Raw genomic sequence first — 23,986 nt, 5'->3', positions numbered from 1 at the left:
CTGCGTTTCAACGCCCAACAATGTAACTATGTTTTTATTTATTCAATGTAACTAATAACTAGATACATAGTAATAAAAATTTAAAATAAAAAGTCCAATTTTCCAAGAATAAAAGTCATAAAAAATATTCCATCGTAAAAATAATGATCCGTTAAATATATAATAGATTAATGCTTTTAAAAACCTTGTGAAATTTGTCATGGTTGTGGACATACAGTATCGGACAAAACGAGTGCAACCAAATAATGCTAATTTAGTTTCTTAATATAAAAGTGCTGCATTTTTTCAATTTAGAAAAATAACTATGTAACTGTTTAGAGACAAAGTTCTTCAAGTTTTATTCATCACAAAATTCATTATTTGTACACGAAAATTAATAAATTAATCAAAAGTATTAAAAAAAGTTGATTTCCTTATGGACAAAACAAGTGCAACTCGACAAAATGTTGACCAAGCTGTATTTCGCTATCAATATTTCGCGGCGAATCCTTTGTTTTCGATCACAGCCTTGCATCTTTGAGGCATAGATTCGATCAGGTGATCAATGAAACTTTGTGGAATCGCTGCCCAGGCCTTTTGGATTTGTTCAAACAGTTGATCCTTATTACGAACACCTTCACGATTATTTCTGCGGTTGACGATCTTCAACAGGTTCTCAATAGGGTTGAGATCCGGAGATTGAGGTGGCCAATCCATCACTGATAGGTAGTTGCCTTAAAACCACTGCTTGACTACTTTTGCAGTGTGTTTCGGATCGTTGTCTTGCTGAAAAACCCATTTTATTGGCATATTCCATTCAGCATGAGGTAACATAACATCTTTCAGGATATTTTTATACATGAAACGGTCCATTATTCTATCGTTTCGATGTATTGGACCTAGACCGTTAGCAGATAAACACCCCCAGACCATTACATTGCCTCCACCATGCTTCACGGTCTTATGGCAGTAACGTAAATTGAGGCGTTTTCCGGCCGGTCGACGTACACGGCAAATGCCATCGCTCCAAATGATGTTGAACTTCGATTCATCACTGAACAGGACAGTTCGCCATTTCTGCACATTTCAGTCAATATGAGATGTAGCAAACAGGAGTCTTTTCTTCTGGTTTTTTAGTGAAATCAGCGGTTTCTTTGCAGGGCGTCGAGAAAACAATGCGGCTTCAACAGTACGTCGTCTGACTGTTCGGTCCGATACAGGCAGCTCTATTTGCTTTTGTATATTGACTGATGATATCCAGGGATCCTTCTTGACGGATCTGACGATCATAGAATCCTCTCTAGAAGTGGTGGAACGCGGTCTTCCACCTTTGTTATCTGCTGCCAACTTCCCCGTAAAATGATATTTGAAACATACTTGTCTTGATACGGTCCATTTTTTCACGCGATATTTATCACAAATACTTTTTTGTGACATTCCACTTACGTAATCGCCAATAATTTTCTTTCTTAGTTCCAATCCAAGACTGTCGGGAGCCATTTTTGCACTTGAAGTCATAAAAATAATAAAAATAAATAATTACGCTTCTCAAGGCTTACCGTGTTACATTTACCTTTTGATGATACAATAATGCTCTGTGGAACACAACGTTTTGGTTGGATGTGGACTGTATTGATGTAATGAAACACTTGTTGTATTTCACTTCTTGTATTGATGTTCTTTGATAAAACACTTTGATAAAACTCACTTCGATAAACTGTCTTGATAATGCTGACTGATTGACTTCCATATACTGACTGAATTACATGTCGATTGACATGTCTCTTATATAGTAAAATGAACCTGTGTGAACCTGTTCTGGAAGATTCTAGATGCATCTTTTCGATGCTTCTGGAAGCTTCTGGATGCGTCTGGATGCTTCTGAATGTTTCTGGATATTTCTGGATGCTACTGGATGCTTCCAGATGCTTCTTCTGGAAACTTCTGGATAATTCTGCATGCTTCTGGAAACTTCTAGAAACTTCTGGATACTTCCTTTAATTATTAAAAAACTTCCGTGACGTTGACACGGACCAGACTTAAGAAAATGAAACAAACCAAAAAAGTTGCACTTGTTTTGTCCGCTGCAAAATAGCACTTGTCAACGAAGTTCTGCCTGTGTGCTGTCACCTGTCAGCTGATTGCTCATGTCATGGCATGCTATGACTCCAGACTCCTGAACTGTTTGCTGTGGTAGTATAGTTCGTTTCGTTTTTAAGACATGTAAAATTAGGAACACTTTTTAGCATTGCTCGATGTTGGTTGCAAATGTTTTGTCCAATACTGTACCTGTGACCGAAGCTAAATTTAGTTACTAAGTTAACTTAATAAAAACGGTATACTCAATTTCTGGTGTGAACGAGTAAGTAAATAAATTAACAGAAAGTACAACAGTTGATAAACTAGTTTTCTTATGTATGTGTTCACAACAAAAATCGAACTTTATTAATATAATAACACTTTCATCAAATGTCGTGTGAAGAAGAGGTGGTGTGCCTTAATTGTTGTGTGTTAAGTAAATTAGTTTTATTTCGTCAATATGCACACATTTTACAATGTTATCCTTGAGATCTAATAAATATATATGTAAATAAAATCTGACTGGGGCAAGTAGAAGACAAAATGTCTTATCATCAAGCCCCTTCGTGAAATAGAGAAAAATATAATTTTGCAAGTTCTAATATTATACAAAAAGAATGAATCTAAAAAGTTTAAAAAGAAATTAAAAAAATTAAAAATTAAAAAGTTTGAATAAAAAAGTTATAAAGTTTGCAAAAAAGAAAAAATGTTTTGAAAAAAAAAAATTTTTAATTTACAAATCGGTACTCACACGTATCTTAATATAACTTAAATATAAAAATAACGTATTGTATAACGTATATATATAAATTTACAAATCGGTATATATGCGAATACATATTCAATACAATACGTAATACATATTTAAATATTTAAAAAAAGATTTCAAATTTAGAAAGATTCAAAATATTTTCAAGATTTAAATTCATCTACATATATTTTTTATACAAAGTTACAACAAGAAAGATATATCATAAAATAAAATTCTTTTTTAAAAAAAAAAAAATGAAAGAGCGTATGTTTTGTTTTAAATTTAGTAAGTGTTTTTTTTTATAGTTCTTTTAAATGTATCAATAGATTTTATTTTTTTTCATATTTTCGTCAAGAACAGAGTTCCACAAGCGTGGTCCCCGACATGTAATAGAGAAGTCAGATTTTTTAAGTGATGTTAGTAGAATGTAGTAATTACTTTCTATTGAGTGTCTTGTTTTATATTTTTGATTTTTTAGAGAAAAATTTAAAAAAAAATATTTTGGAATTATTTCATTTTGAAGTTTAAACATAAATAACAAGTTATGGTAGATATTTAGTTCATATATGTTTGAGCATTTATTTCCTTGGGAAATGGCTCGGCATTTTCGTTCCTATCTGCTCCCGAAACTAATCGACTTGCTTGCTTTTGTTTTATGTAAATATTTTTTAGGAAAGATGAATAATTGTTTGTTTAGGCAATATTACAATAGTTAGTAAGACTATGTATAAATGAATAGTATAAATTTTTTAAACACATTTTATTCAAAAGATATTTTGTCTTGTACATAATCCCCAGAGTCTTCGAAACTTTATTCTCGACTAACTTTATTTGGCTTTTCCTGAATGTTCATCAAAAAATATTTCAAGTATTTTCATTGAAAAAACTCTTTTTATTTAAATATTGTTAGTTGTTAGTTCTGGCAGTTTAAGCGGAAGGTTTCCAGATTAATATCGTTTAGAAAACAAAATATATTTCGTTTTATCAGTACTCAATGAAAGTTTATTTGCTATAAATCACTAGTTAAGATATATTAGTTCTGCATTTACACAAGCAAAAATATTTTTTAAATTTGAATCCGAAAAGAAAACATTAGTGTCATCAGCAAAAATAATATAATTAAGTACTTTTGAGGACAAATTAATATCATTTATATAAATTAAAAACAGCAAAGGTCCAAGTATTGTCCTTAATTATTCTTAATTGGTAATATGAAGTTAAAAATTAAATGATGTAAAAAATCCAAATATAAATAAATTCAAGCCTAATTATAAAAAATATTCAAATCCAATTTAAATCTTCTGTAATCACAATTCTGATTAATATATTAATCAGAATTGGTGCATAGGAACATACTCTATTCTACTCACGGTGCGTAGGAACATACTCTAAGACCTTGCAACACATCCCCAGAGATTTTATTTTTGATTATCATTAGAAAACATTTCCTCATTCAAAAAATGTAAACGACAACTTTTTTTAGTGGGGGCCTGGGGAGAAAACACACATTTTAGGGCAGTGCCCAGGAATTTTGTTGTTCAAGACAGGTAGCTAATAAGCATGGGGCATACTCAAATTTTTAGTATGTTGATACTGGTAGCAAATGAGGAAGACTTGCAAAAAATTAAGTTAATTGAAGCTAAACCAACCCCGCCCCGATCCCTAACTGCCCCCTTCCTAGAACTACGTCTCCTTTAATCGTAAATTTTTTTTTTTGTTCTATCATAAAGTAGATTAAAATTCATCGACAGATTTCAAATTTCATCAAAAAATCTCTTTTCGTTTAAGATTTATAACAATGCAAAGCCTAAAATTACCCCCTTAAATAACCTTAAATGGTCTCAACTTTTAAACGAAAAATTTTTTTTTGATGTAATTTGAAATCTGTCGATGAACTTTGATCTAGTTTAATATAAAACAAGCAAAAAGTTGAAAAGTGTTTTTTGGAACCATACCCTAGGGGGGATTTGTGGAATCTTCTCGAACACTACAAAATCATGCCCATGCCCCATATTTAGATTTTCAGAAATATTTGTGATAGATTTATCAATTTTATTTTTTAAAGTTTTTAAAAATTTTTGTTTAACATTAAAATTTACAGACGGATAAGTAATTTTTATTACTTTCTATTTACATTTTTATTGAAATAAAAACAAAGCAAAGCAACCTTTAATTATTAACAATTAGTAAAAGTTAGCAGTTGCTAATTGTTAACAGTTGCATAATAACTCTTTGCACGCGTTGATATACGAACTGAAAGCATGTTTTTAGCCATTATATTGACATGTGTTTATAGGCATTATATTGACATTTGATTGATATAACCGATATATCATGCCAATATTATCAATCCATATCAGAAGTTTTTATTTGAAGCATTCATTTAAAATGCCTAAACATGCAAAAGAACATATTTTGTAAAAAAATTTTGCATTTGCTGCTTCAGGAAAGGCACGGATTTAAGACCAATAAATAACCCTGAAACAACTTGTTTAAGTCTAAATAAAAAGAAAAATGACTACTCAAACCTTATCAAAACTATATTCTGGAAAGATTATTCAGCGGATAATCCTGACCTTCCTACCATGCTTTGCTCAAAATGTAGAAAAAAGCTTGCAGAGACTGATCCTTACTTCATTATGCGGCCGTGTTATGAAGGTAATTATAACTATATTGATGTTTAATTTACTTCATTTAAAATTTAGTTTCGCTATTTTAGTTATTATAGCTGTCATACAAGTGCTATAAAATTTAGACCTGAATACCAGAGTTATTAGAGGGAAAAAATGTGAATGTTTTATTTGTGAAAATGGGCGCAAATCAAAAATGGAAAAAATATTGGCCCCAATGGTTGATTGTGTTTCGGGAAAGCTTGTTGATCAAGGCGCTGAAGATGTTTCAAATAAACCTGCAGAAAGACTAGTTTGTCAACATTGTTATGCCCAAGTGGGACAGGGAATTCCACATCCCTGTACGAAATTAGAAAGACAAAAGAATTTGACTGCCATTGTAAAATCAACATCCCCAACAACGCAAGGAAAAGTTCTGTCCAGCTCTATCAAAGATTTCAGCACAAATGACTCAGAGAACACCTTAGTTTTGAAAACCTTTGGTCCGAAGCAACTCACTGTCTCTTTCGGAAAGACTGAGGTTAAGAAACCTTTCTTTTCTTTAGATAAATTGAACAAACTTCAATTAAAACTACATTCCAGGTAAATTTTTCTTGCTTAAAAATACTTTTAAAAATAAATTTGTTATGAGTTTAAAGCCAATTTTTGTAATAACTTTATTATGATTTATAAGTAATCGCAACATGATTGAAGTTGCACGATTTCTGAGAAGTGAGGCAGGACGAAAAAGTGTGGAATCCGGTTTCAATATTAAACTGATTGAGAACAACGAAATAATTGGAAATTTATTCAATTGTGATAAACTCCCATTGCTATTAAAATTAAAAGAAAGCGAAGAGGTAAGTAAACTATTTCCAAAAAAATTATTTTATAGCTAGATTGCAATTTGTATTATTCATTTTGATTTTTTATGAATGTATAGTTGGTAGAAAAAGATACTCCTATTGTGTATTGCAATGACATTGAAGAACTCGTAGCAATGGTACTTCCTCACAGAATTCAAGAAACAAATGATGTTGATATCAAATTAGGTGTAGATGGAGGGCAGGGATTCCTAAAAGTTACACTGTCAATAACCCTAAAACCAGAGTTAAAAAATAATAAAATTCCAGAGAAACTGAGCAAGAGTGACGGATATGCGTGCAAAGATTTTAAAGATTCAAGCGTCCACAAAACTATTATATTGGCCATTTTGCCTTCATTGAACGAAAAATACCATAACTTGCGGTTAATATTGGATAAGCTAAACATTTCATCCTTAGATTACACAGTATCTGAAGATCTAAAGATTTTGCTTCAAATGGTTGGAAAATAAACTGCAACATCAAAACACCCTTGTCCGTATTGCATGACGTCATCTCCTGACTTTCAAAAAGCTGATCATTATACTCTAGAGTCTTTGTGTACATTGTACGACCAATGGATGGCTGATGGTGCAAATTTAAAAAAAGCTAAAAAATACACTAATGTTGTTAACTCCTCTTTATTAACAGGCAACAAAAACAAAAAAATACTAGAACTTGTAAATATTCCAGGACTACATATACTGCTAGGTGTTGTAGACAAAATTTTAAAAGAGATTGAAAAAAATTTATTTGAAAATAAGGAGTGTGGGTTACAGTTTGTTCATCAATATCTGTCTAAAATAAACATCTGCAGAGTGTCCTACCATGGGCAGCATCGTTTGGAAGGCAATGCTTGTCATAAATTGCTTAAAAACATAGACAGCTTTGAACTGTTTTTTCAAGAGTTTAGTCTTGGAGTTTCCGCTGCCAAATATATTAAGGTACTTAGAGATTTTGAAAAATAGTCCATGGTTGTTTTGGAAAATCATTAAGCTCCACGTATGTTAAAGATCTAGAGGAGTTCTCTACGAGCTATAGAAATCTAAGGGCTACAATTCCTTTGAAGGTACACATAATTGAGCAACATGTTATTGAATTTATCAACATGAAAGGTGGAGTCTTTGGTATGATAAATAACTTTTAAATTTGATTAAAAATAATTTATAATCTTAGTAATTAAATACTCTATTTCAACAGTTGAATCGTAAAATTTGCATAATTTACGACGAATATTTATTAAATAAACTTGCATTTCTTTTGTACTTCTACTGTTCTATAGGCTTAGGTTACTGGACTGAACAAGCTCTCGAATCCATTCATCAGGATTTCAATCAGTTTTGGCGAATGAGAAAAGTTGGAGAGCACAGCCCAAATTATATAGAGGCGCTGAAAAACGCAGTTGTTGCTTACAACTACAAGCACTTTTAAAGTAGCTTTCTATTTGCAGGAATGTAGTTTTTAAAAAGTAAAGTGTTAAATCTCCTATGAACAAACGTTTAGTATGACTTTGAAATGTAAAATATCAATCATAATGTAACCATAAAAATCAGAGTTTTTTTTTTACTGTAATAGATAATTGTAGCAAACCCTTCTCGACCCCTAATAGCCCTCCCCAGGGTATGGTTCCAAAAAACACTTTTCAACTTTTTGCTTGTTTTATATTAAACTAGATCAAAGTTCATCGACAGATTTCAAATTACATCAAAAAAAAATTTTTCGTTTAAAAGTTGAGACCATTTAAGGTTATTTAAGGGGGTAATTTTAGGCTTTGCATTGTTATAAATCTTAAACGAAAAGAGATTTTTTGATGAAATTTGAAATCTGTCGATGAATTTTGATCTACTTTATGATAGAACAAAAAAAAATTTACGATTAAAGGAGACGTAGTTCTAGGAAGGGGGCAGTTAGGGATCGGGGCGGGGTTGGTTTAGCTTCAATTAACTTAATTTTTTGCAAGTCTTCCTCATTTGCTACCAGTATCAACATACTAAAAATTTGAGTATGCCCCATGCTTATTAGCTACCTGTCTTGAACAACAAAATTCCTGGGCACTGCCCTAAAATGTGTGTTTTCTCCCCAGGCCCCCATTAAAAAAGTTGTCGTTTACATTTTTTGAATGAGGAAATGTTTTCTAATGATAATCAAAAATAAAATCTCTGGGGATGTGTTGCAAGGTCTTAGAGTATGTTCCTATGCACCGTGAACACAGATGTCATATTATAATGTCTTATGCTTCCAATATCAATTAATATTTCAATATCACAATAATTCATAATTTAAACATTCATTATTTAAAGATGAAATTATTGATTCAATAATGTCATCTTTAAATAATCACCTATTTTACGGTGCGTTTACAATTACCTAATAATAGTATGACACCTTAGAAAAGTGCCTCAGTGAAACACTTTGGAGTGCGATGTAAAAATAAATTATTAAATTTTTGCTGCTCTTCATTGTGCTTGTTTTACTTTATTGATGTCTTATTTATAGTAAGGATTCTAAATAGGTGAACCAATTTTTTTTAATTATACATGTTTGCTGTTAATAAAAAAATATAACTACAATAAAGCGTTTACATAAATAAAAAGTGGATTTAAAAATTATTATATTTATACATGTTTTTGTAGAGAAAGTTTTTTTTTTTAAGTTTTGTCTGTTGAGTACTAGCTTAAATTCCAAATGGGTACAAGCAATACATCTCATTAAGTTTTTATTTGAGTATTAAAAGCAGTACTTTTAATATTTAGGGTATTCAGTATTTTTTTTAAATAAATCTAATTTTAGTTGAGCTAAATTAAGTTGACTAATTTTAGTCAAACTAACCTTAACTCTTATCCCTACAATATAATCAGGTCGGCACACGGGATAGCTGCATAAAGCAACACTAAAATAATACTGCGAGGTTGTTTTGTTATACAATATAAAATGTTTGTGTCAATATAAAACATCCTTGCCACATTATTTCGTTGTTTTGTTCAGTTTTAAAATTAAAAATAATATCTTTTTTATATACCCATTTTCCTATATAATAATTTGGTTCCAATCGGAGGCGGATCCAGCATTTTTTGGTCTTTGAGATAGCTAACTTCTTGACATGGAGCAAACTCCAAACATTTATATGTTTAAACTTATGTCAAATAAGGACGCTTTACAAAAAATTGCGAGCCTGAGAACAAAAAAAACCCAAAAATTTTGCCCCCCATCCTTTCCCAAACGCGAGAGCAACAAGTTGATGAAATATTTTTCTACTATTTTTAACTAAACTTATATTCATCGATAAATTTTAAATTTCATAGTAAAATATTTTAGCGTTCAAAAATTATGACCATATAAAGTTTAAACCCCCGTCAATTTGAGGGGGTTGCAAATTTTATATGGTTATAATTTTTGAACGCTAAGAAATTATACTAACGAGTGAAGAGAAATTAGTTACACAAAAGTGAATTTAGTTTTGCTTGAAATCCATAATATTATATTTTAGCATTCGAATGTAATTTGTTTTTTTAAATATTCTAGCTTTATTAAAAAAAAATTATTCAAAAAAAATGTCAAACGACAAAGAAAGAGCAGTTCTTCAAAATAATGTCAAAAATTGTTTTGTAAAAAATCCAAGAGCTACCGAAGCTGAAGCTGCTAACCGTTTTATTTAAGAAGGAATCTGTCGCAAAAGAGCATATAATTATATTAATTGACACCTTACAGGACAGTGTTTAAAAGTTACAAAAAAGTCTGGACGCCCATCATCGTGGACTCGAGAAAAAAAAAAAACTTCGCAGGTTGACCAACAATTGAAAAAGTGTAAGTCAAAGAAAACTCGCACGTAAATTCAACGTCGATCAAAAGACAATTTGTTCACAATTGGCCAAAATAAACATTAAGTACCGTAAACGTGAAAAAACACCCAAATAAAATGATGGACGGCGTATAAGGGCACAAAAAAAAGCTGAAAACTCTTAAATCACCTCTATAAAGAACAGAGTGTTTTAATTTTAGACAACGAAAAATACTTTTGTTTCGGCGGCAATGAAATGCCTGGAAACGCCGGACATTAAACGGGCGACAAAGACAAATGTCCAGATTAAGTTCGTTTTGCGGGAGAAGAAAAATTTCCAAAATAAATTTTTTGTTTGGATAGCACTATCTGAGCGCGGAATGTCAAAACCAGTCTTTCAGTCAACAACATGGGCTGCAATAAAATCAAGCATTTATATCAAAGAATGCTTTGAGGAACGACTTAAACCATTCATGGATAAGTATCATCAAGACCTAAATTATATTTTTGACTAGATTTAGCAAGTGCTCATAGGTCTAAAGATGCCATTTCCTGGATGGATGAAAATATCAATTTCGTACCGGTCGATATGAACCCTCCTGATGTCCCCAAAGCCCGGCAAATCAAAGATTTTTGGGGAGTATTGGCTCAGAATGTGTATTAGGGTGGATGGAAGGCCAAAAGTTCACAACAATTGATTGGGCGTATCAATTCAGGTTTGAAAAAAATTGATGCAATTACTTATGAAGGGTATTATAACGAAATTGAGATTAATAGCCAACAAGGGAGTGCTATCGGTTTATAAAAAATAATTTTGTTAAAATAAATATTGTATTAACTAAAAAAAAGTATTAAAAAAAATTTTGCTTTTGTTTCTTTAAAAATAAAAGGCTTTGATTTTTGTGTAACTAACTTTTCCTCACCCGTTACCATAGTTACCCGTTATCAAACTTAAAATTTCTTGATGAATACACAAGTAAGTCTAATTAAAAATAGTACAAAAAATGTTTCATCAACTTGTTGCTCTCACATTTGGGACAAGGGAGGAAAAGTTTTTGGGGGTCTTTTTTGTTCCCAGGCTCCAATAACCGCAATTTTTTGCAAAGCATCTTTATTTGACATAAGTATAAACATATAAATGTTTGGAGTTTGCTCCATGTCAAGAAGTTAGTTATCTTAAAGACCAAAAAATGCTTTAACCGCCCCTGGTTTCAATAAAGTATACTTGAAACTTTCGTTACAACTCCGATACATCCTTTGCATAATCTAGGTTATGGTGATAAAAATCAGAGAACTATCAAAATCTGGTAATGAAAATTGAAGTCAGTATATTTATCCTATCGGTTTATCTGATATGTTTATGATACATTATACGTTCTCGACACAAAACTTTTCTTTTAAATATTAATAGCATTTTTATCATTTATAATAATAACAACAAATTTTAACAAATTTATTCAGATAAAAATATGACCCAATGTAAGATAATTTATGTGAGAAAACAATATATGTAATAAAATTACTAAGACAAGCAAAATGCAAGCAAAAGAAAAAAAAAAAAAATAATAATAATATATTTTTACAAAATTACACTGATCTTCAAGTATATATTTATGTATATGAAACAAGATCACGAAATTCGTCCCGTCAAAACTTTTTGTAAAGAAAGACAAAAATGGTAGTTAATATTAAAAAAACATTTAATTTGATTTGATGTTATTATGTATAAAAGTGTTGAAAAAATAAAATAATAAAAACACTGCGAGGGACTATCCTATCTTTATCCTACCTTAAGCGGGGTACTTGTTTTTAAGCTTTTTAAAAAACAATTTTCAAGTGTTTGCATTTAAAAAGGTTCTCAAAAAACATGATCAGTTTGAATTTCTAGTTAGTGACACCGTCCAATCCATAGGCACCAATAGATATTTGAGTAAAATAAGTTAAAAACTTTCATTTTTGATACTTCGAATATAAAGTACAGTCTTGAAGATTAGTCTGAATACCTTGTCTATCTAAAAAATCTTTTTACCAAAAACAAAGAACTAATGGAAACTGTTTATTTCAATTTTTTTTTTCAAGTTCTAATTAAAATAATATACATCAATTAAGTTGACATTTTAAGATTTGAAACACCTAAAGAAGTGATGAAAATTTTTTTTTTTTTTATAGAATATATAATTATCATATATTAAAAATATAACAAATAATTATGTTTCATATATTGAAAGAAAAAAATTAAGATCGCAAGCATAACTAATAAGAAAACATATGTAAATATAATAAAGTTAATTTGCTTGTTTTTTTTTTAGGAAAATTTTATTCTTCTTTCTCGATTTCTAATTTTAAAGGAGCCTTTAGAGGTATCTTCGGAGCTTCAATGGTTAGTTTAAAATCTTTAGTATATCGTGAACTCAGGTGAGATAGATCAACATCATCTGGTAAAGATATGTTTCTGGTAAATTGTTTATGTTGAAAACCTTGGACACCGTCGTCTTCAGTTTTAGTTTCACCGTGAATGACTAAATCTCTACCTTTCACTTGAATTGAAATTTCCTCTGGCTTAAAACCTTGTACATCTAAACTGCATTTAAAGTTTTCATCTGTGGATTCTATAGATTCAGGTGTCGTAGGAAGCACTTTAGGAGCTTCAATATGTAAAACTCCGTCTACACTGATATTTGAAGTAAGAGCTGTTAGATCAACATCGTCTGGAAGAGTGTATTTTCTATGAAATTCAATAAATTCAAATCCATTTTCATTTTTATTGCGATGTTTACCACATATTTCAAGAACCTTTCCTAAATAAAAGAATGATATATATATATATATATATATATATATATATATATATATATATATATATATATATATATATATATATATATATATATATTATATATATATATATATATATATATATATATATATATATATATATATATATATATATATATATATATATATATATATTTATATACGTGTATGTGTTCGTGTGCTTATTTGTATATACATTTAAACAATCTTATATTTATAACATTATAAAGCTGCATATGTACCATCTACTTTAATCGTAACTTCTTCTGGTTTGAAATGTTTGACATCAAGATCAACAATAAAGCCATCATTCGAAACCATATCTTTTTGAGAAGAAGACAGTAAAGGGATGTCTTCAGCCATGTCATTATATAAACTATCGTATACTTTCTTTACCAATCGACTATTTAGTTTATGATTAAATGGAGAAAAGTATCTTAAAGGTGGAAAGGTCTCGTCCAAAATCTTTTCAATAAAAACTTTTTTTGGAACATTAGCTTGTACAGGTACATACCACAATGACATTTGTTTCTAAAAAAAAAAGAAATATTTATTTATAAAATCATACTTGCATTATTTTTATTACATTTTTTAACGGTTAAAAAATTTTTTTTCTAAGAAATCTGTCTTGTTTTACTACTTTACTCTCTATGAAACGCAATTTTTAAATGAATTTTTTTTTAATTAATAAATCAACTTTTGACACTTTCATCTAAAATACAGACCTGTTACAACAATTATTGTTAAATTACAACATCAGTAGAATAAACTGACTAAAAGCAGATTTTTCCACATAATAATTTTATATTAGATATTTAGATCTGATTAATAGGTTAGTAAATTTATTATTAATAAGTAAAAATACCACACACTTTTCAAAAATAAGTGGTTTAACCTAAGAACGTTTTTTTATAAACTCTTCAAAAATATGATAAGAATTTGTCTTAATACCAGGACATTAGCAAGGCGCGATTTAAATGATTGCGAATATTGAAATCTGGAAATACATCTGGTGTTTAAATTTTCATTTTATTAAAAAACATTGAACACTTTTTATGGAATGGGTGAATTAACTTATATTTATCATATCGCAAAAACTTTATGAATATGCAAGGCAGTAAGTTTACGACTGCAAAGGTAGTATTTATAACTTTGCACATACTTTATTGTGCGTTCAAATAGCAATTAATCAAAGTAGTATGAAAAAAGTTAAAATAATAATTATGATACCTCAAATTTTAAAACAGAAATGCAATAATATAATTATGCTATTAAAAATTTTACGAAACATAAGCTTTTAAAAGTTTATATTCATAGATAAATTCTAAAATTCACAAAGTAATCTTTTAGCATTCAAAAATTTTGACCTAATAAAGTTTAACCCCCCCCCCCCCTCAATTTGAGAGGGTTACTAGCAATTTAGTAGGTACTAGCAATCAGGGCCGCCAAGAGGGAGGGGAAATTAATGTACTTTGCCCCTGGCCGTCCGGAAGAGGTTTTAAAGGAGGAGAGGGGAGGGGGATAACGTATCTGGTACAAAAATTTTTTTTTGCATACTAATTCATCTAAAAAAATAAATAATATTAATAGGATCCTTGTTCCTTTGAGCATCTGCGCTTCCCCCGCAGATGCTCAAAGTTGCCATTTTTTAAAGAACAATTAAGTAAAAAAGCAATAGTTTCAAACTTTTGATTTTTTTCTTAAACCACACCTGTGAACTTCCATATATTATACATCAATCGGAAGAATATTAAACAGGCTTTCAGAGTTTAAAGTAAAATAATTTATAAAGATACATTTCATGCTGTAAAAATGCAGAGAAAGATAACTTTTTAAACTAGAAAATAATGGCATACTTGAATGTGACTTTTATTAAATTCTGTATTTTTCTGTAAAAATCTGAATACGTATGGATAAACTTCGATTCTTCTTCTTTTAAACCAATATAGGTTTTGATGCCGCCCGGACCCACCCAAGAACAATTATTTCCAATTTTAAAATGTTTCTACTTAAATTGATTTAAGTAGCAACATTTTAAAATTGGAAATTTTCAATCAAAATGCATAGTATTATCATAAAAAGAAAATTTTAAAAATAAAAAGATGTATTTGTGGTAATTTTAAGACCTACTAATAATATAACCTCAAAATACTTCCTTTAAGTTAATATAACCTCAAAAGCTTCCGCAAGTTAAAAGAATTTACAAAAAATCTTATGGTCGATATAAAATTGTGTTAGAAAATAGTAAATTACAAATCGTCATAAATGAAGTTAAAGAATAAAGATTTTATTTCTTTTTTCATTAAAATGTCAGAATGTTTAAAGTTTTTGGGGAAGAAAAATGCTATGAAAATTGAAGGTGCTCAAAAAAATGAGTTAGAAAAAAAAAATCATTAACATAACAAACCACGTACAAACAAAAAATGAAGGATATTCAATACTCCAAATATAAATTTCATTGAAAGTTAATTTCCTGGTTAGAACATGAATTTAATTTTGAATTTAAAGAAGTTATCTGGAAACTCTCAAACGTATTAGAAACGCCAGAATTAAAGAAAGGGCGGCATACATTACCTTTTAAAGTCGAAGGAAAACGAGCTAAAAGAATAACAATTTCTAATCTATCTGAAAAAGCTGAATATGATACAAAGTATATACTCGAAACAGGAAGATACACAGCCAAACAAATAAGTAATAAGAACTTAGGAAAAATTATCATGTGCATTCTACAAGATCAATAATTGGCATATGATATCAATAAAAACATTTACAAAAAAATAAAAATAAATGTCTCCGAAAGAAGGACTTGCTTTTCTATTAAATTATTGTTTTACTAAATCTTAGTACATGGTGATAAGATTGGAAAGTAAATAGAGAGGTGCTGATATTTATACGCTTTACAGCGATATTCTGGAATCTAAAAAAAATGTAGACCATATAATATGCACATCTCTGAAAAGGATGCAAATGTGCTATTATAAAATTTTCTAATGTATACTGTTCAAAGAATAATAGAATCACAAAAGGCGAAAAACTATATCTAAAATTACAAATAAAGAAAAGGACTCAATTGAGTTGATTTTTGTTGTAAATTGGGGGATTTGATGGAGCCAGAAATTTTTCCTAATTCAATCAAATGTTTGATGAGTTATTTGAAAGTTTATCAGACGATTTGCTTTTTTTTTGTTGTTGTTACTATTGTACCCTTAAGACTTCAAAAATCTGACTGGGATGTGTTTTGGGCAAACCCAACTCCTAATTCTGTTAGATTTTGCAGACCAATTATCTTAAAGTATGCTAAAAAAAGTAAAGAACTTGTTCTCAAAACAAAAACTTTTGTTGAACAACAAATAAATGAAGTTTCTGATATTATAATATGGCAACCAAATGAAAATGTTCTTAATATCAACAGCTCTTTATTTTTAACAGCAATCGATGGAAAAGTTTTAGCGGAAATCACTGAAACACCATCATATCAATTGTGTCCGCTTTGTTAAGCAATACCTACTGAAATGAGTCACATTGAAAACTACACAAACAAATTATTTAACACTGAGAAAGCATTTTTACTCTTTGGAATAAGTCCACTTCATTGCTGGATCCATTTTATAGAATATCTAGACAAAACCCATCCAAGTGGCACTGGTTTATCTAATAATGACAATACTGCACGGCGAGCTTTTTCTATTCCAATATTGTTATCGGAAATTTTGGATATAGATATAAATTTTATTGTCCATTTAAGAACAATATTAATATGTTTGTCTTGTCAAATTCCAATTGATCCAATCAAATTTGAAAATTGTTGCCTACAAACAGCTTTAATTATCAATATTTATGGTATAAAATTCCTACTTGTGTTCATAAAAGTTTTAGCTCATGGAGCTCAAGTCATGGTTGAATGATTGAACATGGTTGAATTAATTTTGCCAGTTGGAGCTTTTGGCAAAAATGCTGGAAAAAGTCTTCTCAAATGCCATAGAAAAGATCGTATGGATCATGCAAGAAAAACCTCAAAAATTAACAACTTAGTTGATGTTTTTTTTCGAGCTTTAGAAAAATCGGATCCTTATATTTTCAGTTTTATTTTGAAAAGTTGTATGAAGTCTGTATGTAAATCAGTGCTACCAGAAGAGGTATTGCAACTTTTACTGATTAAAAATTCCACAAGAAGTAAGGATGTTAATGAAGAAGTTTTACCTGAACTAATCGATGTTTATCGACAATTAGATTACGTTGATATAGAAGCTGATAGCAGTTTATCCATTAGCGAATAAATATTCAGCTATACCTAGAAAATTTACTTTTAACTAAAATAATTCAAAACTTTTATTATTAAATGATATCAGTGATTTTGTTTTGCATGTTTTTCCTTATTCTGCAAGTCCCCTCACTTAGGAAAAACCTCTTTTGTATTTTTTTGAAAAAATCAGCTTTTTTGATTTCATTTTTAAACTAATAATTTTGTTTTATATATGTTAAGGAATATATTAAAAAATAAAATTGTAGCGTGATTTTTAGAACTGAATAAAATTGACTGTCATGTTTTATGTAAAAAAAAACAAAAAATCAATTTAAGTAGAAACATTTTTAAATTGGAAGTAATTGTTCTTGGGAGGGTCCGGGCAACCTATATTGGTTTAAAAGAAGAAGAGTTGAAATTTAGAATATAATAAAACATACAGAATTAAATAAAAGTCACATTCAAGTATGCTATTATTTTCTAGTTTGAAAAGTTATCTTTCTCTGCATTTTTACAGCATGAAATGTATCTTTATAAAATATTTTACATTAAACTCTGAAAACCTGTTTAATATTCTTCCGATTGATGTATAATATATGGAAGTTCACAGATGTGGTTTAAGAAATAAATCTAAAGTTCGAAATTATTGCTTTTTTACTAAATAATTGTTCTTTAAAAAATGGCAACTTTGAGCATCTGCAGGGAAGCACCAAGTGGTATAGAAAGAAAAATTCTTTCAGAACATGAAAATATGACTAATTTGCAACAATCTTGCATAATCAGAATTTTTTATTTCGGATTTTCGCAAATCTGGAATTAATGCTACTTTTTGATTATTTCAAACCACTGTCCCAGTGGGCACAGGACTTAAATAAGACGTCTTTAGAGCGTTTAAAAGATGTAGAAAACTTTCAAAAGACGTTAAAAAGACGTCCAAAACGTTTTTTATGTCCTGTGCCCACTGGGTTGCCCTGTGGGTGCTACTGTTTGTGAGTATGTTTTTGACTCGTCTGCATTTCGTTCCAACATTTTTTTGACAACAAAGTAAACAAAGAAAGAAATACATTTCGACTATATTTCAAAAAGAAATTTATGATTTTTGCTTTGCGTTTAATAACGCCAAAGAAGTTAAAAAATTTTTAATTTTAAAAATTTAAAAAGTTAACAATCTTTGCATCGCCATAAGTTTCAGCATGAATAATCAAAGACCTACTCGATTACACAATGGAAATCCTATTTTGGAAATATTTAATGGCTGAACAATCTGTTCAGCTGCAGCCAAGTTATTACATAAAATTTATGTTACAAAATGGAGCTCAAAGATTGAAGCAGTCACTTGGAATAAAGACAAGAGAGATCTTGTAATAGTTAACTTGTCTAAAAGAGTTAGTCCTTTCAGGCGAAATTAGTAATGAAGTACATTATCAAATTAAATGGATGAGTTCTTTTGACTTTTTCGATTTCACTACTTTTTGATTTAATTGTTTGATGTCAGTTAAGAATGTAAGTCTTCTGTTTCAATCCACTCAACTCACTCTTGATGATAACGTAAAGATTTTAAATAGCCTTTTGATGGATCTGGATCAAATATGTTTGTCTTGGAACCTGATTTGATAGAGGCAACAGAAGTTACAAAAAACTTGAAATTTAATGAAATTATGATTGCTGTGAAGAGAACGCGAAAATTCGTAATAAAACTGTTAGTTACAACCACAAAGAAGCATCAAAAAACTTTGAGTGTAGTGTCTTCGAAGTTGCACTCAACAATCTAACTAGTCAAATAAGATCAAGATTTAAAATAATAGAAGATGAATCTAACAAGTTTTCCTGTCTTTGGTCTTTACAGAAATCTCAAACAGACGAAGAACTAGGTTTAAAAGCTGAGAATCTGACTAAACTTTACTCAGAAGACTTACTTAAAACAAATTTTCTGATGAAGTTCGGCATTTTTTTTCCGTAAGAAGAAATATTCTAGTCACTAAAAAGCCTGTCAAACTTCTAAATGAAGTTTCTGCATTCAATATTTCCACAAGTGTGTGTTTCACTTAAAATCTTTCCAACATCGCGCGTTTCAACATCTGAAGGTGAAAGATCCTTCAGCAAGTTAGCTATCATCAAAGATTATCTTCGTTCCACAATGGGCCGGGAGTATTTGAGCTTATTGATGATCCTTTCATTTAAATCAGATTTAGCCAATAAAGTTTCTTATGAAGAAATTATGTCAAATTTTTGCCGCTAAGAAGACCCGGAAGATGTGTTCGTCTATTAAGACTGATTTTACCATAGTTTGTTTTTACAAACCAAAGCTAATTAAATGCGATTTTAGGTTCTCTATGAAAGTAAATAAAAAATAACTATACTAATATATTTGTTATTTACCATTTTAAGACCTGAAGTATGATAGGGCATCCTTTAAACTTTTGGACCTGGGCATCACAAAAACTCTGAGCGAGCCTGAAAGTAATTTTCAACTTTTTTTAGAAAAATCATATGCCTCAAGCGGGTGTACCTTTATTAGACCATAAAACTATAAGGTAGAAAAATTGAAAGCTGCAAGTCTTCCTGATTCTATCTTATTTTAATTTAATTTTAAATTTATTTTACATATAATTTATTATGAAACATAGACTAGAGTGATTTATAATTAATGAATTTTTTAATTGAGTGTTGGAATAAAATATTTTCCCGCGTATTTTCATATGTAATAAAACGTAAATAATTTATTTTATAGTTTTTATAATTTTTTTAGACATGTTTGGATCCTGTAAAAATGGGTATACATAAAATGTATTAGGTTGTATAAAAGTCATATATTTGGACTAACTTGTGTAAATAAAACATTTATACAAAAACAATGTTTGAAATGTTGCAACTTATTTAGGTTTGATAGAGACAAAAACAAATTTCAGCCATTTTTGTTCTTAAGTTTTAAAAAAAAAACCTTTATCTTTTTAGCTTAAAAACTAAATGCAGAAAAAAAAAGCTTTTGCGGGAATGTTTTCGTTTTTAACGCATTTCATTGTAATTCTACAAAAAATGGTTTCTTTAAAGCGGTTTATATGATTTTTCGAACTTATTTTTTAAATATCGTTAGGTGCCCGCCTGGTTTTTTGATGTTTTAGATAAGACAAATTCGCACTTTATGCAATAGTAAGCGACCGGGGCTATGGCCGGGGCCAGGTTTGATAACACATAGCCGCGACCGGGGATGAGTTTATGATCAGTGCAGCGTTAATATTGATAGATCCTATAAAAATGTTATTTTTAATTAAAATAACATTTTATATAAAATATTGTTTTTAAATAAAATTCATATCATAAATTTTAATTAAAACAACATTTTTATAGGATCTATCAATATGAATGCAGCCCTGATCATAAACCTGGCCCTGGTCATAGCTATAAGTTATCAAACCTAGTCCCGGCCCTGGCCCCGGTCGCTTACTATTATGCAATCTCCAAACTTAAGTGAACGCCCATACCTATATCAATTGAGGAGGCCTATCTCTGAAACCTGATATCTGAAACATCTCAAATTCCTGCAGGCGCCCATGTCACTACTAGTTAATTTTAGATTTTTTTAATTTTGACTTAATTCCTATTTTCTAATACATTATCTACTCCCGCTTGAAACTACTTAATATCAAAGATTGCTAGTACCTATTACAGAGTCACTCTCAATTTTTATCGACATTTACTTTTATATCTAACTCAATTTACTAATATTTGCCTAAAAATAAGAAATTTCATAAAAAGACTTTAACATATTTTAAAGTGTTTTTTCTTAATAAACTCAATAAACAAACTTGAATTTTGATATAACAAACAAGATTGAATTTTGTATAAAAAGAAGTTACAAACCTTTACAAAAAATTTGTCTAACTTTGATAACTGTCTTGAAAGCGGGCGGCAAAACGACATTTTATGTCCTAAAATAAAAACGTCTATTTCATACACAATTTGACATACATAATTTAGACTGTAAAATTTGTTTCCATTAATTACGATTATTACAAAGACTTTATAAAAGACCAAATCGCATTATAAGTCTTAACCGATCTAAACTGGTTGCTGAAAAATAATTCTGATTTTCTTTTATACGTAAAACACATCCAAATTTATTCTAAACCCCCAAAGTCAAGGGGTCAAAGTAACAAAATTAACATTTTGAGAAAGCTCAAGTCAAAGTCAAAAATTTTTATAAGAGAGAAAATTAAATCTACATTATTTTGACGGCATGTTAGAACACTAATCGGGTCTTCCGATTTTTATTATAACATTACCTTTGAACTGAAATTTTATACTCAAGAAAAAATCAGATAGCGTAATTTAAAAAGAAATCTTGATAACTTCTAAATTTCAAAAAAAGATGACAAATATTAGCGTTTTTCGTGTATTTTTTTTAGCACTAAAACATCAAATTAAAGAAGTTTTCTATGGTTTTCAGGTCTTTGTTTTTAGGTGAATCTTGATCAGCATGAACCTCTCTATCATCATCATAAATAAAAATAAGAGAGATGGGGGTTTGAAAAGAAAATAAGTGTCGGTTTTAATTGATGTAGGGTGTTAAAATTGATTTAAATTTATACATATTATTTGACTTGATTTCTGTAAAATTGTATGCTTATTTAGATAAAATGCTTGATAAATAAAATTTATGATTAGTATTTAACGTTAAAAGATTTTGTTTGTATGAAATTTATTATTCTGCTGAGAAAAATCAGCCATAAAAGTTACTAGATTGATCACATCAAGTTGTTAAAAAAGCAACGCAAAGTTTCACCTAGTAACAATCTCAACAAAGTGGAGATTGTTATTAGGTGAAACCTATATTCCATGTGTGTGTGTCCATGTGTGTGGCAAATTTTTCTGATAATACATCAAATAGTTCTAAAATACCAAATGAAGCAATCGCAATCAGTGAAAAAAAAATGCTAAAAAAAGAAAAGAAAATTTTTAAAAGATTCTTTTAAAGAATCTTGTGAACGTGCATTAGTGGTAAAAATTGATCAAATAAATGGAAAACGAACCACATACCACGTTAAGTACAATAACGGCTTTAATGAACTATGGTCATATATTTTATTAATTGGTTTTGAAAAAAGAAATCGTATTCTTTGTAGCTAGGTTTTGTAGCAAAGTTTATATAAAAATGCTTGTAGTTTTATTTAATATAAACTTTTAGTTTGAATATATATATATATATATATATATATATGTATATATATATATATATATATATATATATATATATATATATATATATATATATATATATATATATATATATATATACACGTAAATTATGTTAGTGTATTTTAAAAATAGAGTGCTCAATGTTCTTAAAGAACTGAGCAATAATAAATTAGTAAAAAACACTTATCTAACTTTTATCTTCTACTTTAAGTTTCACCATTGCTGGATCATCAGGAAGAGTTCCTAATGATCCAGCAATGGTGAAACTTAAAGTAGAAGATAAAAGTTAGATAAGTTTTTTTTACTAATTTATATATATATATATATATATATAGATATAGATCTATAGTTTGTTGTCTTTGGGAAGAGCGGAAGGAAAAAAGTGATTCTTACGCCAACACATACGTCACTTTTAATTACTTTTGACTTTCTTCTAATATTTGCGTGTTGGACGAAAGTAAAAACCATTAATTTAATTACAAATAAATCGTTTTTTAAAAAAACCACAAAAACGCAAATTTAATTGACCAGAATGTTTTAAAAACATTCTGAATGTTTTTAACAATATAAACAATGTTTTTATTTCTATTTTTTTTAATAAAATGTTTTTATTTTCAATTTTTTTAATAAAATGTTTTTATTTTTATTTTTTTTTACTGTAAATCATGCGCGGAGTGCTGCTACATCGACTATCTTATAGCCTGACTCGCAAAGGAGTGCTGCTACATCGACTGACAAATAGCCTGACTCGCAAGGGAGTGCCACTACATCGACTGACAAATAGCCTGACCCGTAAGGGAGTGCTGCTACATCTACTATCTTTTAGCCTGCCCAACAAGGGAGTGTTGCTACATCGACTGAGGGTTTGGTTGGGGCAGGCAGTCTATCAATTAATAAAAAAAAAAAATTCCGGTCTTGCATTTTAATTTTTACTTTTTGTCAACAAAATATGGAAAAAAACTTTCGGACAACATCTACGGGTTGTATATACACACAGGGTGCGGAAAAAGTTCCCGTACAAAAATATAAACAGCAAAAACAGCAAAAGTTCCTGTACAAGACGAGGAACAAATTACACTTTGATTTAAAACAAAATAATACTAAAAAATACAAAAAGAATACGAAGGAACACAAAAGAAAACTAAAAACACACTATATATTGAAAGAAAACACCATACAGATAATTTTTTTAAATTATACTTTTGAACGGGAACTTTTTCCGCACCCTGTATATACAAACATGTTCTGCCATAGCATCTAACATTTAACATGAAAATAAAATATTCCGACGGAGTACATAACTTCGACGCTTAAAGTCACAACTTCGATAACTTAAAGTCAAAGTATGATGTTGAGATTTTTTTTTAATCTGATTGGTACACTGTTAGTTAAAAAATCATAAAACAGAAAACCATTTAAAAAAATAATAAAACTGTGAAAAGATATTCGTTTTTTTAGTAAGTTTTATTATTAGTAATAATTATAATTCCAGGCATCTTACGTTTCTCAAATAATTTGCGACGAATGTCAAATAATTTGGGAATCAATGACATTTCTTGGAAAAATAACCAAAAAATTGTTGTCTAAAAAGTTTTCTCATTCGTGTAAATATAAATTTTAGACAACTTTTCACGTTAAAAATTTATCTTTAGATATTTGACGTTTTGGCGAATT

At 29.4% G+C, this 23,986-nt stretch overlaps 1 protein-coding gene across 1 annotated transcript; it reads right to left on the bottom strand.

The window, feature by feature from the left end:
• Positions 1–12,286: 12,286 nt before the first annotated feature.
• LOC100197458 (alpha-crystallin B chain) lies at positions 12,287–13,433 on the bottom strand. The gene is made up of 2 exons (XM_065809676.1): positions 13,116–13,433; positions 12,287–12,857 (listed from the first exon to the last, which is right to left on the bottom strand). The coding sequence occupies exons 1-2, from the start codon at positions 13,396–13,398 to the stop codon at positions 12,376–12,378; spliced, it is 765 nt and encodes a 254-aa protein (XP_065665748.1). The 5' UTR covers positions 13,399–13,433; the 3' UTR covers positions 12,287–12,375.
• Positions 13,434–23,986: the final 10,553 nt, after the last annotated feature.

Source organism: Hydra vulgaris, chromosome 11 (genome assembly GCF_038396675.1).
Source record: "Hydra vulgaris chromosome 11, alternate assembly HydraT2T_AEP".
Taxonomy (NCBI): domain Eukaryota; kingdom Metazoa; phylum Cnidaria; class Hydrozoa; order Anthoathecata; family Hydridae; genus Hydra; species Hydra vulgaris.
This window is presented reverse-complemented; position numbering and strand designations above follow the sequence as displayed.